General features: G+C 40.6%; 1 protein-coding gene across 9 annotated transcripts in view; it reads left to right on the top strand.

The window, feature by feature from the left end:
• Nucleotides 1-8,571, top strand: part of LOC140190211 (sodium/calcium exchanger 1-like) — a 237,587-nt gene extending 229,016 nt beyond the window's left edge. For 8 of the 9 annotated variants that reach the window (XM_072246793.1, XM_072246784.1, XM_072246776.1 and 5 more), the window contains one exon: nt 98-8,570. In XM_072246793.1, coding sequence (XP_072102894.1) covers nt 98-474 — 377 coding nt within the window. In that variant the 3' untranslated portion in view covers nt 475-8,570. Of the gene's footprint in view, nt 1-97 lie in introns of all 9 variants that reach the window. The other variant, XM_072246818.1, reaches the window with a different exon arrangement.
• Nucleotides 8,572-18,571: the final 10,000 nt, after the last annotated feature.

Below are 18,571 nucleotides of genomic sequence, written 5' to 3'. Positions count from 1 at the left end.
GTATGATCTAAATCTTTCAGTATACAGTTGTTTTTAATAGATTTTATTTGAGCCATGGATAATACAACTAAAGAGAATATTTTGTTTTCTTTTACAGATACCTTTGCCAGCAAAGTAGCTGCAATTCAAGATCAGTATGCTGATGCTTCTATTGGTAATGTGACCGGGAGCAATGCTGTGAATATTTTCTTAGGAATAGGTGTAGCCTGGACAGTTGCAGCAGTCTATTGGAATGCTCAGGGAAAGGATTTTGAGGTGCACCCAGGAAACCTGGCCTTTTCGGTCACTCTCTATACCATATTTGCTTTTATAAACTTTGGTGTGCTACTGTACCGAAGGAAGCCTGAAGTTGGTGGTGAGTTGGGTGGACCACGGACTGCCAAGCTTCTAACCACAGCAGTGTTCACTTTGCTTTGGTTATTATACATCTTTTGCTCATCTCTGGAGGCCTATTGTTACATAACGGGCTTCTAAAAATGAATCAGCAGAACATGAACAAAGTGGACATTTAGTATTTCACTCACCTGATGATGGAATGCTAACTTCTGAGAGCATTCTTTTTACTAGGTAGAAGTGGATCTTAGTGTTCATTCTGCAGGGGCATCATAACAATAAAAGCTATGAATGTAGGGCTTGGTCTGCTGCTGTGCAGATCAGTTGTACCAAATGGTAAAATATTTTTTATTGAGACAAGAGAGCCTGAAGTAATATTTATGGCACTTGTATCCTCAGTAGCATGCCCTCATCCATTCATGGAATGATGCCTCTGTGCTAATGTGACTGACTGACTGAGATCAAGTTGCTTACACAGAAAAATGACTCGACCCGTTAATTAGTTTTGTTTTGGATCTGCGTGCCCTACACTTCATTTAACATACTGCGTGCTGACAACTCCCAATTAAAAATTCAGTGTCAACATTTGGAGTTTTGATTTAATTTAATTTGGGTTCCTTAGTAAAAATGCACAGAATATGCGTAACTGCTAGACATTTGCCCATACACCGTGTCATTGTTATTTTTGTACAATAATGTTAAATGTGATACTGTAATGCTGTGCATGGTTAAGGCATTTGTCCTATATGTAATATAAATACGTCACCAATCTCAAGATCTACCGTGCATTGTTTATTATCAGGAATTGCTTGATTGGATATGCTGAGGGGGAAAGGCTGTAGCTTTTAACTGAAATTTGCCACGTTTACAGAAATAAGTGGTACTGTTGGAACTAGCACATTCACAAAGACGTACTTGATCTATAAATAAGACAGAATTTTTGTTAAACTTAGAAGTTGAATGATATATTAAAACTATTCAGGGTCATTTTTTTTTGTTTTAGAACGTCAGTATAGTTATTTCTGTTGTCTGGTTGCTTTTGTTGCTGTCAGCATTGTGGCACAATAAAACAGTAAGACAGTGTAATTGGGATGGTGCATGTAAATTAACCCAAGCAGAAAGATGACAATTGTTTATGTTAAATGTCGTTAAGTAGGCAATGAGGATATTGCTGTAGCAATCAACAGCTCATTATTATTGCCAGCTTTTGGAGTCATTTCAATGTTGTGTATTCTTGCAAATACAGTCCGAACTCTCATATGCCAATTCACAATCTTGTACTAGAACCTCTATTAGAAGAAAGGCATGTTTCAAGATCTTAGTCACATTATGTGGCATTAGGTTTTACAAATAAACTCCAGTGGAGCTCTTGATTGAAAAATTGCAGATGCTGTGTTTAGAACCAATAAAATATGTAAGGTAGAATTGAAAAAGAATCTATTGAAGCAAAAACAAAATCGTTCTTGTGAACCATGAGTTGTGATCACAACAGAAGCTCGTGTAGTTGAATTAATGAAGAGTTAAGTGCAATAAGTGTTTTCCTTGATCAACACTAACAATTATAATAGAAAGACAAAGATTTGCATTTGGTTCCAGTTTGAACTCACTGAGAGCCAGGAAACACTTTGTCTCTACAAGTAAACCCAACTTGCAGTATTGGTTTAATCTCATCATAGAAACAAGTAGGCAGACTGCAATATAACGTTTATAATGGATTGTATATGTATGCAAATGGTACATAACCCTTTATAAGACTGTGTGCTGTGGTTTTGCTTTTCAAATGACCACTTCACTATCTTCCCCTGCTCAATTATCCCCCCCTTAAGATTAGCTATAGAACATAAATGAGAAATTCCCTTGGAAAGAATGCTGTTCTCTTTGTTACAGCGATACTCAATTTTCCACTTTTTTTTAAATCAAATGCCCCCCACCACACACACGCACACACACACACACTCACACAAAATTAATAGTTTTTGCATATTAAAGAAGCCATGGTGCCACAATGGAGTTGATTTTCAGTCTAGAGCTCGGTCAAAATGTGTCAAATCCATCTTGGATGATGAAGAAAGAATAATAGTGTTTTATTACTATTCAAGCTTGTATGAAGTACAAGTCACTTCAGCCATCTGATGACTAGGTTCATTTGACAACCAACCACTGACTTACGACAGCTGAATAAGTTCTGGGGATCACATTCCAGGCCTCCATCCATTTTTTAGTGCAATTGTAAACCAGTGGCCTTGATCACCAGTATTAATGCACAAAGCAATGTCACTCAAGATATCTGTTCTCATCCCAGGGTCTGACATGCATCACAATAGGCTGTTGAAAATTGCAAGCAATGCAAATCTGCTTAAAACATTTTGCAGCTGATTAGTTTTATGAGCAGTACAAGATGTTTATTTCTTTTTAGTACGGGAAATGAATGGTTCTGTTTTGAGAATGAAGTTTTAAAAGGGGAGCTATTTATTTCAGTGACAGTATGTTACTTTGCATTCTGCTCTGCAGTTCTTTAAATATAAAGACACTATTACTGACAACACTTGTAATTTTAATCTGTTAAATTTGCATTTACCCGGTCTTAAACCTCCTTGGTTATTCGCTGCATCATGTTGACAGTGAACTTCTCGTAGCTTCATCAAATAGAGGGTGTAAGTGTCACTTCCGGTGGTGTAAAATAATTAGCCTGATTAAGGGCAAATACTAATATTTTCGGGGGAAAACAGTACTCACATGTTTGTTAATGGATTGTTGTTTTACTTTGCAACTAAATTTGCTGATATTTTTGTTGAGGCTTTTTGTTCATTCAGACACAGAACATGAAGGATGGGCACCTTAACTAAGACACCAGAAGCTGCCAGATCCTTCCCTCCGGTTGTGTAACCGGAGCCCAAGAAGATGTGACCTGGAGAGGAAGCACTCCCAACTCTCCCCCATTCTCAGTGAGGAAGTGATTGCCACCAGTGCTCAGCAAGCATCCCTCTTAACCATGAAGCTTAAAGTAGGCACTGACCACATGGAATTCATAGATAATTGCCAGTCTGCTTTCCTGCTCTCCATACTACACAGTGGTAGAGCAAAACTTTTACTCTGCCACTGCAGCTGTTTAGAGAGACTAATGTTAAATAGTTATGGAAGTACATTTCAAACAGAAATCATAATGAAGTCCCAGAGGCGCACAATTATTTCAGTTAATATTTGTCTTAATTTTATTTACTTTTCCAGAATGTATTGAATTTTCAGCCAACTGTAAAGTAAGAATCTAATCATTGGTGTTACCATAAGCGTATTAAATGACTCCTGAGTGAACCGTGGTCCAGTGACAGACTACTACAAATGTGATTTCTTCGTATGACGATGGGTTAGATGAGGTACTGACATCTCAGCAGCTTAACCATTAGTTTCTCAAGGAAGTCATTTCTGGTGCTTCTATTCACACCATTCTCAATACTTACTACTTTTACATCAGTATGAGGTTTCATCTCCCAGATTGAAAATGATCATTAGATATAATCTCAGTTAAATTAAAGTTAGAAATAATTCTTTTGGGCAGAATTACCATCAACTTACTATATAATAACCTCTTGCATTTACCCACAAAAGGAGTCCTTTAAAACTGTAGAGGTCGTACAACAACTTATCCATCTGGCATCAAATTAAATCAGCTGCTAAGTAGAGCAGCTCTGCTGTTTTATAGAAACTAATTTTCTATTTTTCTAGTTAAAACCTCAAAGAAGATAATATAAGTACTTTCAGACATCCAAATTTAATAGTATGTGGTAATTACAATATCAGATCGATCCACCATTCTGATCAGTGTTAACATCTAGCACTTAAACGAACATTTTGCTGCTGTTTCAGTAGTGGCTGTATCAATTTGTGTGGGTTTTCCAAAATATGTTTAGTGGTTTAAATAATCATTAGTATTACATAAGATGAAAGCACCCTAAGGCAGTTGGTTTGTGACCTTGTGTGCGTAGTATCTCATGCAGAATATCAATTTGTAATTCAACTGTTGTGCCCAAATGAGTGCTTTACTCATAGATGGTCATTAGCCTGTTGTAGCAGAGCATGTGAATTAAGAGAAATTGTGGCAGCCTTTCAGGTAGATTTGATAATGAATGGGTGTGTTTTGATGCATGTAACTTTAGTGCTAGATTGTTCCTACTTGAACCAAAGTGTAATTGATTTGTCTCTTTTTTTAAATGCCTAAAACAGCTAGGAAAATTAAACCACACTCTTGCAGTTATACAAATGCAGATAGAAGTATTTGGCATTTACCCACTTAACTGTGATATAATACTTCATACAGTCCCTTGATTTGATTTATAGAGGTCATATTTTAAATGTACGAACTTTGATAATAAAATGCTAATAGAGGATAAAGGAAATAGTGGCTTTGAGAAAAGAGAAACTGGATCAGATACTTTTTCCTTCGGTTAATACAAGTGCGTCAAGCATTGCACACCATAACATATTCAGTGATGGTATGTTACTTTACATTCTGATCTCCATGCACTCTTTCCCCATCTATCATTTTAACAAAAGTGTTGAGCCCTTCAAAATATAAAGAATGACCCCATGTGGACACAAGTACCTTATATAATTATGATATAGTGAACAATTATTTCTGAACTGATTCACTGTGCTTAGCTCTAAGTTCTAAGCAAATTATGGAGCCCAGGAATCCAAGTTTGGTTGTAGGGAAACTTAGTATAGTAAAGAGACTAGTGCATGAGGATGGCATGGGTTGCAGTGTTTTTTGGGGTTGAGAGTAGGCAGCAAAAGGAAGACTCCTCAACTAAACCTCACCAATAATCACTATGTCCACATTATGATGAAGTGAACAGCTTCCCTGCCTATTTAAAATTCAGCAGCAAGAGATAATGCCAGACCTTTGGTAATGGTCCCTAGAAAAAGAGCTTTGGGGAAGAGAATTCCCCCAAGGTATGGGTATCCTACTCTACTTTAAATCCCCCTACCTGAGGATTTCCTTTAGTTGGTTAAAATGGTCTTGTACGTATATCAGGGGCCCACCAAGATAGCTAATATTAGCTAACATTTCCTGATGGCAAATATTTGCTCCATCCTTCACATATGAAAATTGTGCCAGAATGTATTTCTGATAACATAACGATTTGCTGCTTGATTTTGCTCAGCACCACCACTGAGAACAAATGGATTGAAATTGGTAGCACAATCATTATAATTTCAGCTACAGCATTTAATATAGACCATTGGAATGGGCTGTGTAGGCTGTCTATACAGCTGGTAAAGAGTAACCTTTCTACCTCCTGATCTGAATCATTAATGCCTCGGAGTTACAGTTTGAGAGCACCGTTTAAATACAAACACACTAACATTTCATTCTCACCTTATTAGTGGTAATGTCACAGTAATTTGGAAAGGAAGCATTGTGATTTTTAAAAAAAAAAAGACCTGAGCATGTTTAGAAGTTTGAAGGAGCTAGCATCTTGGACAATGTTTAAGCTTCCCCAATGTCTCTCCCACTTTTGGTTTGATGTTTAATAGTGCATGAAATAACATGGTGATCATTTTTGTACAGCCATGATGTCCTTGGTATGTAAACAGAAGTGAATTTATATTTCTATTGGCATGAATTGGATATGCAATACAGTATTACTCAGAGCAACATTAGAAGCTAGTATGGATTAATTATGTTGTGACAGTGGTTCTGCCAATTAATTTGGTCGTACATCTGATAATTATAGAACAATGAAGATTAAGAGACAAAAGAATTTAAGGCTCTTGCCTGAATTGAAAGGTGTACACACACAACTTGATACAACTCCACTGTCAAAAATTGTTTGCGTAGCTTTTCAGTTCGCTCTGTGTTGTATTTGTCAAAAAGTTTTAGTTTAAAATTTAAAAATTGCATAATTTGTAAATGTAAAGAATATGAAAATAATAACTAATTTTTTTAACTTTACAACACATTGCCAATGGAAATTTTTCTGCAAATTTTGCAGTTCCGGAGGAAATGATTGCATGTTGCATATGTTGTGACTTGAGAAGAATTATCAGTGACTAAAATGCCTTATGCAAACATTCATTAGTACATTATCCAGAGCTGGTCTGAAAATCACAAATGTGTGGACTTTATGCTGTTTTATGTCATATTACTCAGCTTGATTTGTCTGTCATTTCTGTACTTCGTAAGGAACCTCTAATCTTGTAAAACTGTGGTGTGTATCTCTCATTGCTCGATCTGAATGGCTTTGTATAAATCAATGTCATAAGCTGTTTCCTCTCTTGCCATATTTCCTAACACATTAAATATAGATGTTTGTAAATTCTCCATAATTTCTCGTTCATTCTGCGTGTCTTAATAATATCAAGTCCAACAGGCATTTCATACAATACTGTGTTGTAAATTTCACTGTTATTCCAAGCTTGTCATTGGTAATTAAATCATAGCTGTTTTACACATGTAAATAAATTTATTAACCTACTGCAATACAATAGAATACCTTCGATCTTGAACTTGAATTTGGTTGTGAAAATATCGAGCTTTTAAAGTTACAATCCTTAAAAATTCTAACAAAAGCAGTAATGTAATTTTAATGTCAGGCACGTATTTACCATAATTTGAAACACAGGCTATGAAGTATGGCTTCTATTCATGTTAAATGTGATACCCATCCTTGTCCGTGTTTGGAGCATTCAAGCATCTGCTAAATGTTATCACTAAAACGCATTCTATGTGGGGAAAGGATATTTTAAGAATGAAATGACATTTGTTACTAGTTCACCTCTTAAAGTTGTTTAGTCTTGTGTTTTTGTCTTCACTTGTAATTCTCTGCACTTGTGAAATTTTTCAGGTGTGCATCAGATTATAGAGAAATGTTCCTACATTGATAAGCAATAATTTGAGTCGTATGGGTCCTCATTCAATAGCTGTTGAATTAAACAAAGAATGCATTGTACATTGACCTGTGTATTACTGTAGAGAGGAGGCCAACTTTTTGTTCCCTGGTCACTAGCAATGACTACAAAGTCCGGCCATTGATGTCCATGCTGCTCGATGGCTGGGATACATCAGCAGGTCACTGTTTTTCTGAGGGTTAAACATAGCCTGCTTTAAAAAATTGCTTTAACTCAACGTAAATAGATTAAACATTAAGGAATGGCACAGCTGGTGGAATTAGCAGCTGAAAAGGGTTTTGTGTGCTGCACAGGAGACCTTGATGAAGAAGCAGAAAGGAAGAAGCAGCTCGGACTAAGATGGTGTAAGTAAATAGCAAAAGTATATAGGCCAGGAATCCAGTCTTCATCACGAATCTGTAAATCATAAGCTACCATGCATCTGCTTCACCTGGCTTGAATACATTTCGCAGCTACCAGATAAATAATGTAACATTCCAATAGGTTATATTCCCTCTAATTAGGTAGCATATAGCTACTGCATCACGGCAAAAAGTAAATATTGAGGCAGGAAAGGGTTGAAAATAATCCTACATGCCCCAATTCCCTTGTAATTAACACTGGCTATAGGAATATTCGAACAGAAGGCTATGCATCTGCTTGTACCTGTTCTGCCATTTGGTGAGATCAGGCTTCTCAGCTGCCTGATTCCAATAATTTGATTAACAGAATTTTGGATTTCTTCGATATAAAAGCTTGAGGATTACACTCTCTGGAGATAGAAAACAGCCAGTTTTGCAATTCACTTAGTTTCTTTCCTGTTTTGGTTGAAAATGGCTGAGCCCTTGCTCTGAGCCAGTGCTCCTTTGTTCTACACGGTGGAGAAAATGTTGTTTCAGTATCTATCTTATCCAGCACTTTCAGAATATTTATTCCATACTGCCCACTCAGCCCACACTGGTTCACAGGATACAAATGGTATAGGAATCAGCAGCATTCAGGGCAGTGAGCACCTCGTCCTGCACCAGTCCAATGCCAGCAGATCCCATGTTCTTTCCACCTGCAAATCTTTGACAAAAGAATAAAATGCACTTAGGTCATTGAGGCTGGCTCTTCAAAACCTACCTAAAGTAACAGAACTGGGAAAAATTATAAATATCACCAGCTTCAGCTTAGCAACCAAAATTGTGCATGTTCATTGCCAATGGCTGTCAGAGTGGCTGTAGCAAATTTAGTAAGTGTCCTGCTCTGGATTTGTAGTTGTGTTGAATCTACTGTTGAAATCGTCCCTTCAAAAGCACCATTTTGCTGGAGTGGGGGCAGAGAGGGGTATGCAGAAGAACTTTTTTGAACAAAATAAATTTTATAATAAAATATTTACAGAATAAACTGATGCCTTTTCATTCTTTACTTTCAGTAGTACTGTATTACATTCTTACACAGCCATAGCACTGGTGCCACTTGTAGCTCCTTGGGGTGGTATACTACAATAATTAAGGGGCTTCCTCCCTCTCCAGAAGCAGGAGGACCCAACACTGTGCTCATTCTCCTCCAAGCTTCAGTACATCCATTCCTCAGTATGTATTCCTGTAGCTTTAAACATGCCAGTGGATAGCATTCCTCTATGGACATCTTGATGTGCTAGCAGACTAACAAGTTTCAGACTGTCCAAAAGGCATCTTTTACTGAGTTGATTTGCCAGCAGCATGTGTTTTTCATCTCCATATGTGTCCCTGGGAACAGCCCATAGATCAGAGCACTGCTCAGGACGAACCGCAACACAATCCTTGTATCTTTCTCCACACTCCCTTCACTAACCCACTGCTCTCAAAGAGCTGAGCTGTTATCTTTTCTTCATTGCAGTCATCCTGCAGGCAGTGCACAGTTGGATGTTCTGGACGTGCAGTAAGGATCTGATTAGGTGAGCCCCTCTCACTGCCAGCCAGGCAAGGTCTTGGTGCCTATTGGTGAGTCTGGTGATGAGGCATTTTGCCAGATTGTCTGAATAATCTGCTCAGGGAGCCACCCTCCTGGGTCTACTAAGTGTTATCCTTTAGGTTCTGCAGAATGTTTTGTGCTTACCACCACCTGATGGATTTGCCATGGTCAAAAGTAATTGGTCCAGAACTTTTCCACAAAGGATAGGTAGCGCAGCAACGTCTAGCTGATTGCAATGTTGCCCAGCAACAGGGCCAAACCCATCCTTCACAACACCAGGGCCAGATAGAAGCTTGGTACATAATACCTACGTATTTAGGTTCCATGCAGCATTACAAGAAGTTGGTTATCAGGATGTGGGTGACATTGGGTATGATTTTTGTCCCCTTTGTTCTGGGACTTGAGCATTGTGACCCATCTGGCTGCTCCATCTTGTATTCTCAGATGAACCTGGAGATAGCTTGGGTGAGTCAAGCTGAAGGAGTGGCAGATGGGCCATACCTGCACCAAGCACAGTAGCCCTGAGAGCACCTCACACTTCAGGACCAGCTTCTCAATTATTGGTGAGGAGAGCCCTCCCCACAGTCCCAATTTCTGTTTTACCTTCCCAATCCACTCCAGCCAATTTTTGTTGCAAGTCTCAGCCCTTCCGAATGAGCTACCCAGCACTTTCACGTAATCAGACCTAATGGTGAATGGAACACTGGATTGGTCATACCAGTGGCCTCACACTTCATGCAGTTAACTCTGGCACCTGATGCCAATTCAAACTGGTTGTAGATTCTGATCAAACTGCAAAGGATCATACCAGAAGATGTCATTCAACACCCCTCTCATGCTCTTGTCCTCCTTGGTGACTTCTGCAAACGGTTCTGTTCAGCACACAAACAACAGGAAAGATACTAGCATGGATGGAGTACTGGCTCATAGGCAGGAGGTGAAGAGTGGGAATAAAGGGAGCCTGTTCTGTTTGGCTACTGGTTACTAGAGGTGTTCCACAGGGCTATGTGTTGGGACTGCTTTTTACATTATATATTGGTGATTGGGGTGATGGAATTGATGCTTTGTGGCCATGTTTGTGAACAATATGAAGATAGGTGGAGGGGCAGGTAGTGTTGAGGAAGCAGGGAGTCTGCAGAAGGACTTGGACAGATTAGGAAAATGGGTAAAGAAAGGGGCAGATGGAATACAGTGTCAGGAAGTCTATGGTCATGCACTTTGGTAGAAGTAAAAGCGTAGACTATTTTCTAAATTCAAAAATCTGGGATCCTGGCATGATTTCCTAAAGGTTAATTTGCAGGTTGAGTCTGTAGTGAGGAAGGCAAATGCGATGTTAGCATTCATTTCAAGAGGACTAGAATATAAAAGCAAGGATGTAATGTAGAGGCTTTTTAAGGCCCTAGTAAGGCTTCACTTGGACTATTGTGAGCAATTTTGGGCCATTTATGAAAGATGTACTGACATTGGAGGAGGTTCACATGAATTATTCTGGGAATGGAAGGGTTACCATTGATGGCTCTGTACCTATACTCACTGGAATTCAGAAGAATGAGAGGGGAATCTTATTGAAACCTATTAAATGTTGAAATGCCTTGATAGATTGGATGAGGAGAGGATGTTTCCTATGGTGGGAGGAGTGTAGGACCATAGAGCACAGACTCAGAATTGAGAGTTGTCCATTTAGAACGGAGATGCAGAAGAATTTCTTTAGCCAGAGAGTGGTGAATCTGTGAAATTCATAGAAACAGGCAAGGAAGCCAAGTCATTGAGTATATTTAAAACAGAGGTTGATAAGTTCTTGATTAATCAAGGCATGAAGGGTTACAGGGAGAAGGCAGGAGATTGGGGCTGAGAGGGAAATGGATCAGCCATGATGAAATGTTGGAGTAGACTGGATGATCCAAGTGGCCTAATTCTGCTCATATATTACAGTCTAAGACAGTGGAGTGTGTACAATCCTGCCCGTCTCCAGACATGATTGGGCATCTATCACTTTCCCATCCTTTGATTTGGACTTGACTCCAGACGTCCATGTAGAGCAGTTGGATCCAATTCCTGATCCTTCAAAGCACATTTTGGAGAGTACATTCATCATGTATGTGTGCGATATCCTGTCAAAGGCCTTCTCCTGCTCGTGGTGGATGCCCCAGTCCTGCACGTAAGCAATAGTGTGCCTGAGCTGCACAAGGCTGTCAAAGATCTTCCTGCCAGGTACAGCACAGGTTTGGTCCAGGCAGATCACTTGTTCCAGAACAGACTTGACTCTGTTGGCATTAGCCTTGGACAGGTTCTTATAGTCTACATTCAACAGTGAAATGGGTCTCCAATTCCTGTGGTCATCCTTCTGCTTGTAGATGTGGGCACTGATACCCTTCATCATGGAGTCTGACATACTGCCAGCTAGAAGCATAGCATTGTATACTTCCAGCGGGTCTGGACCCATCCAGTCCCACAGAGCCAAGTGCAACTCAGAAAGTAAGCCGTTGCTTTTGGGACTTGATTATTCGAGTCAAAGGGATGAATGGAATCAGACAGCTCCTTCAGGGTCAGTGGTTGGTCTAGACTCTGCCATTTTGCTGTCTTCTAACACCTGCATGATAGACAACAGGAAGTTCTGGGAGGCTATGGTGTCTGTGGCCTTTCTGTCATACAGACTTGGAAGGATCTGCAGATTCTCAATATATCCATCTGTGTTGATGCTACTGAGCTGTCCTCTTCCTTAAGGGTGTGAAACACAGAGCTCACCCTATGAACCTTTGGAAGAAGGAACACGAGTACGTCTTACCCTGTTCTGCGGTGCAGACCCTGGCCTGGATGGTAATCTTGGAGGATTCGGCAGTGAAAAGCTGGTCTTGCTGGCTTTTCACCTCTCGTAACTACTACCCCACATCCAACACCTTCGACTGCAGAAGTTACTGTTAGAACGACTGTAATTTATGCATTTCCCTCTGTACTTGCCTTGTTTTCTGAAACTCTTTGCAGATAGTGAACTTCGAGGTGCTCTTCTTGGCTGCTTCCCATAATTGTCAAGGAAATCAAAGAAGAATTTCAAGGTTCTCCAACCTGCATACTCTCTCTCCTATTGCTCAATGTTCTCTGGGGTGAGCCCCTGGATGTTCAGCTTCCACGTCCCCCTGCCTGCCTTCTGATCTGCAAGTGACAGGAGGCAGTGGTCAGAAAAGAACCGGCATGACATGAGTGGATCTGACCGTGATGGGCTCCGACACGAAGAGGAAGTCGATTCAGGAGTGGGCTGAGTTATCTGATCGGGACCAGGTGGGTTACGGATGTGCTCAGCCTGCAGGGGTGGAAGACATAGTGCTGCTTGCCTATTTTAACCATTTCCATCAGGAAACTGGTTGACCCGCACCCTCCGCTTTCTGAGTTGGAGTGCATCGGATGCTCCAAACTCCCAGAGCTGGGGGATGATGGCTCATGTGCTTTTCCCAGTTTCCCTGAGCTGGGGGTTAGAGGTCTCTGCACAACTCCTGGTTTCTTACAGCTTGTATTGATGGGGTGCTCTGCTGTCCCCAGTCTCCTAGGGCTGGTGGATTGTCAGCAAAATTCCTTCTCCATCCATATTTCGCTTTTCCAGCTTTTCCTTTCCTGTTTGGCATTGTCTTTGCCCATGTCATCGGTTTCCCACACTTGCTTTATCCTCCAACGAGGAGAGGTTGCTGGTGTCCGTTTGCTGCTCTGCCCTTTACTTCCTGTTACTTTTATTGTCGGCTGCCCGTTGTCTCTTGAATGGTGTCTTCTGGAACTTCTTCCTCTTCACCACCTGTGTTGTTTCTTCTTGTCCTTCTGCCCTATCCTGCTCCATGGATGACTCCTTGTTTTATGGACGGGCCTAGGATTTTCAGCTGGGGGAGGGTTGGGAACTCGAGGTGGTTGTCAGTGTCATGGTCTCTGTTTCAGTGTTGGCCGTGGCCCCTGCGCTGTGGTGGGCATGTGGGCATTTGTCTGGATATTCTAGCTGCCAGCCTCCCCTGTTACTGCCTGTGCGTGGGTGCCAACACAGGGCATGCTTTGTATAGGTGACGTGCCTCTTCACACAGGTTGCAACATTTGCTTTTTCTGGTGTTTCCTGTCGCTGTTTTTGCAGATCACTCTACTGCATTGGGCCATGACATGGCCAGACTTGTTGCAGTTACAGTGCAGTCTGGCTTGACAGCAAACACCACATAACCACGGTTCCCTCCAATGGCAAAGACGGAGGGAGGACGGGTGATGAATCAACCCGCAGCTTGGCCTTCACCTGCCACTTGCTTGTCCAGTTCACGAGCATATTCTTAATGTCCAGTTTCCTGCGCCCTCGATGTAGCAGTCAAGGAGGGCGAGGACATCCACAACGGGCACATGTGGGATGAACATGTGCACTGTGAGCACACACTTCTTCTGGGTGGGGTTGGTGAAGAGTGGCTGTGCCTTCAGTAGCAACAGCACCACCTTGTTCCCCTTCTCTCAAAAATCCTGCAGGAACTTCTGCTATCCCACTGTGTACTTGAAGGTGCTCCCTCAGTCTTTGCCATTGAAGGGAACCATGGTTACATGGTGTATGCCAGTCAATCCAGACCTTATGAACACCATTGCCAGAGAAGATCTGGATGCAATAAATGTACTTCTCAAACTTGCAGCACTTAAGCAGGACCTACCAAATGAAGTGGTCACCGTTGAAGGTGTTTCCCTCAATGAGATTCTTCACTGCCACCCTGATGGTGTTTAGGATCCCAGGTCCTCCAGTTGATGCACAGGTAGATGCCATCTGGGCATTGATTGCTGGAAAGGGGTGTTAGGTTGGTTTCCCAGACCACATGAGGATCCTTCCATATATCATCAGGTTAAGTTCTTATCTGCCCCTTGATCACGAGTCCCTCACTGTCAGCTTGCTCAGAGATCCATCACCATAATATACTTGACCTTAGACCAAGAGGTATGGGGAAGAACTGGGTAGAATTGCTCAATGGATGGACTTGGTCTTCAGATGACATCCTTCTCTTATTCCGGCATTAGTCTTGCTCTGTTTTTCTCCTCCTCAGTCATGCTGTATTTGAAGGAAGTTGCTGATAACCACATGGATAGGATTAACTGATACCTAATGAAGTTTTGAAGTCAGCTAATGCCCTTCAGCCTCTGCTCTGCCATAGAATGGGAAATATCCAAACAAAGCAACATTAACCAAAGGGAATCTAACAATAACATTTAAATCTGTTGTAAATCAGTACTTGATTCACTGATGTAAATCTCTCTTCTGCATGACTGCAGCAAACAGTTATTGCCCACTAGCATCCTGTGCAATTTTCTGCATGAATACTCGTATATCATGGACATATTGGAGAGCGAAAACTCGGTGCCTAAAAATTGAAGCATCAAATTTTAATGAAAGCCCCCCAAAAAACTGCAAATACTGGAAATCTGAAAGGAAAAACTAAAAAAAACTCTCAACAGGTTAGGCAGTATTTGTGGAGAGAGAAATTTTACATTTTAAGCCCTGGGTCTGTCCTCAAAACGGTTCTCTTAACTTGAGTTTCCTACCACAGAAGTGAAGGGGGAGATCATTAGGATAGAATCCCCAACAATGCCAGGTGAACACTTGGCTCTCTTTGGATGGTGAATAAAAGCTAGAGGTTCTTTAATAGTAAGTGCTTCTCATTAACGATGTTTAAATATCTTGAAATCTTGTGAAGTTAGATGAGATGATGACAAGAAAGCAATAGTTTGTATCTTAGGACTTTTTTGATTGTCATCCTTTCTGCTGTTGGGATATTACAAACTTTTGCAATGAGTTGAGTTTTAAAATGGTTTACATTTCATTGCTTAAATTTAACAAGTGTAACGAACAAAGTACAAGTGTGTAAGCATTAGAGACAGACCCAGTTAAGCTATTCAAGTGGTGCTTTTTGAAAATAAGAAATTGGAATTTTCTCCAAGTAATTCAGAGGAATGTGTTGTAATTCAACTGTGAGCTTCATTTTAACCCCTCCCCCAATCTATTGCACCATGCTTCATTCTGTGCAGTGCACCCATATTGTGTAGAAATGATTAGATTATCTAAAAATAAGAACACTTAAGATTGTATTATGTTGATGGCTATGCAGAATGATCTGTTGCTTAAATGAACTGAGGAAAGAAAGATTGAAGTTTTTTCATAATCAAAAGATGTTTAAAAAGGGACTAGTATGAAGTCTGTTACACATGAAGTAATTACGTGGATAAGGGCAATAATTTTTAAATAAAATAAATTGAAAAAGGAATGAGCATGACGAACAAATTTACTGACATCACAGCAATTATTTAATGTAGAAGCAGTAGGCTTTTGAGCAGACTGAGGTGCCATTTGATGATCAAATTCACAAGTCTAGCAAATAAAAAGAAAAATATCACTGTTTAGGAGTTGCCACATTGCAGAAATTCAAAATCAAATGATTAGACGAGTATTAAACAAATGGAATCCAGCTCAAAACAAGGTTTGGTGGTGGGGTGGGGGGATAGAGGTAGAGAATGACCATAGTCACTCAAGTAACAAGATCCAGATGGTAAACTGAATAAAATCCAACCTTATTCTTATTTTCTTTAAGATTTTCTTCATGGTTGTTTACATTTCTTGATTAATTCTACGCCTAAACTCAGCCCAGGCAGGAAATTCACAAAGTACAGTAATCCCAAAACCCGCCCCAGGTTGCTTTGGGAGTTTATAACCTGCATCCTTGCGAACTTTGAAACCTTGCAGCAGTGATATCAGTATCAGGATCAGAACTGGGATTAATTTCCCTGGCAATTGGTGTGAAGTGTGTTGTTTTGCATAGCAGTACCTTGCAATACATCATAAAAGCTATTAATCACAATAACAAATATATACTCTGTGTGTGTCTGTGTAAATAATTTATATTAGTAGTACAAAAAGATAAAGAGGAAAATAGTTGGTGTAGATGGGCTCATTATTCTTTAAGAAATCTGATGGTGGGAGAGAAGAAGCTATTCCAAAAACAGAGTGTGTGTCTTCAGGCTCACACCTTTACCAGATTCTGCCTTTAAGTAATTTACTGTGGCGCTCCAAATAGGAGCAGCTCCCGATACAATCTAATCTAGAATTGGTCTTGATGAGATCACTCAACCAGACTGCAGAAATAGGAGCCTGGTCCAGGGTAAGATCTTGACTCAATCGCGTGAGTGAGGACAAATGGAGCACTAATCAACCGGATAATAGCTGACCACCATTTTACTGCCATTTCCTGCCACTCATCCATAGCCCTTCCAGCCTGTGCTGTGCAGATGAGATTGGTTCAGCTATCACTTACAGCCTTTTGAGGACACTGTTCTGGGTTTCCCTAGCACATTGTGTGAGGAATTGTTTGCTAATGACCTTCCCAAACAGAGCAAACTTTTAATTTTAAGATCAATCCTCCTCACTCGGAATTGCCCTCCAGTGGAAATAGCCGGTCCTGCCCATTGGATCGCTTTACCATGATCACTTTGTCCATTTAAGGGCATGCATTTAAGGTGAGGTGGGTGGAGTAAGTTTTTATTTGAGAGCCAGAGCGGTATGTGTCTGGAATGCACTATCAGGGGGATGGGGTGGATAGTGGAACCAAATACGTAAAGAGGCATTTAAGATAGGAACATGAATGTATAGAGAACAGAAGGATATGGACACTAGGCAGAAGAGATTTATTTAGTTAGGTGCTAATTACTAGTTAGACTAGTTCAGCACAAAATCAAAGTACATTTATTATCAAAGTATGTATATGTTATACAACCTTGAGATTCGTCTCCTTACAGGGATCCACAAAACAAAGAAACCCAAAAGAACCCATAAAAAAGGAAGACTGGCAAATACCAATATGCAGAGAGAAAAACCATTCCTTTGCTGTACTGTAACATGTACTTTATTCTGTGAGCCAATGTTGTCTGCTGCTGGTGGTTACACCCTTGCTTGCTGCAGCAGCAAGCTGCTTTGCTGCATTTGTCAGAATAGCACCAACACTGAAAGAAACACAATGCAATAAATGAAGCTCAGCAAGTTGAGAGTTCGTCTACCCAGTATGTTACTACCCTCATGCACAATTTTGGATTTTATAACTTAGGATAACCGGCCTTTCCAGTTAGAGTTAGAACTGGCTAGTTCTGTTTGAAGGCCATTCACTGAGAATATTAACAGTTCTTCTATCTCCTAGTAGATCACCTGTGTATTTCCAGTATTTTTTACTTCGGATCTCCAATAGCTATTGCGATCTACCTCTCTCTCAGTTCCTGCATGTTTTTTTTAATGTCTATTTACCCCAACTGCCTTTATTTGTCACTAAGTCGATGGTACTGCAAACATTATTAGCTAGCTAACATCTGCTATTTCTTTGTTTCATTTTTCTAATATTGTTAGTTTTTTGCTTTGTGTTTGTACTTCTTAGTAATAATAATAGCAGTGCTGATGTTGTCCCCTCTCCAGTAGGAACCCATGCCATACTTAAAATCCTGCTATTATATAACACGGTAGATTATCGGTTACCGCAATCACTTTATAGCGCCAGCAGTCACTAATGGGGGTTTGATTCCTGCCACAATCTGTGAGAAGGTTTACGTTCTCCCTGTGACCATGCGAGTTTCCTCTGGGTGCTGTGGTGCCCCGTCCCACATTCCAAATGACATGGTTGAGGGTTGATGAGTTGTGAGCACGCTATGATGGCAACACTTGCACGCTGCCCCAGCAACATCGCAAACACTGATGAAAATGACACTCTTCACTATGTTTTTGTGTACATATGACAAATAAAGCTTGAAGTTATGAAATGTATTACAGTAATACGAGTGGGTAATCACGTTTCGATATCTCAAACACCTTTTGGTTCTGTTTTAGTGCCATTGATGCATAAAATTACCTTATCCTTTTCGGGTAATCACAATCATGGAGCACGGATGGGTCCTTTAGCCCATCGAGTTTATGCTGACTGTCAATCACCCATTTACTTACATTAATCTTGTATCCTCATTGAATTGTTATTGCTACCTAATGTGTGTAATGATAGCATTCAAATGGTGCAAGTGGTTCTCTATAGCTTAATCCCCATTCACTCAGCTGTGTCACAAGTGGAGCCAGTAGCTGGGATGAATGGGCAGAAGAAAACAATGAACAGATTGGATATGGATGTAACAACCCACCATAACCATTTGCTTACTCCACCAGAGCCATACTGTGTCAGCTGCACAATGTAGTGCAGCAACTCACCTACAAGCTCTACCAACTCGAAGGACAAAAGCATGGAAACACCAACCCTGGACGCTTCCTGAGTTGATGAAATATCACCGTCCCTTCATTGCTGCTGGGTCAAAATCCTGGAACTCTCCTGACCAGTACCTCAAGGACTGGCGTATAGGGATGGGCAATTAAATGCCTGCTCAGCCTGCAAAATCCACATCC

Source organism: Mobula birostris, chromosome 2 (assembly GCF_030028105.1).
Source record: "Mobula birostris isolate sMobBir1 chromosome 2, sMobBir1.hap1, whole genome shotgun sequence".
In the NCBI taxonomy this organism is placed as follows: domain Eukaryota; kingdom Metazoa; phylum Chordata; class Chondrichthyes; order Myliobatiformes; family Myliobatidae; genus Mobula; species Mobula birostris.
The sequence above is the reverse complement of the archived record's forward strand: the minus strand, read 5'-3'. Positions and strand labels throughout refer to the sequence as shown.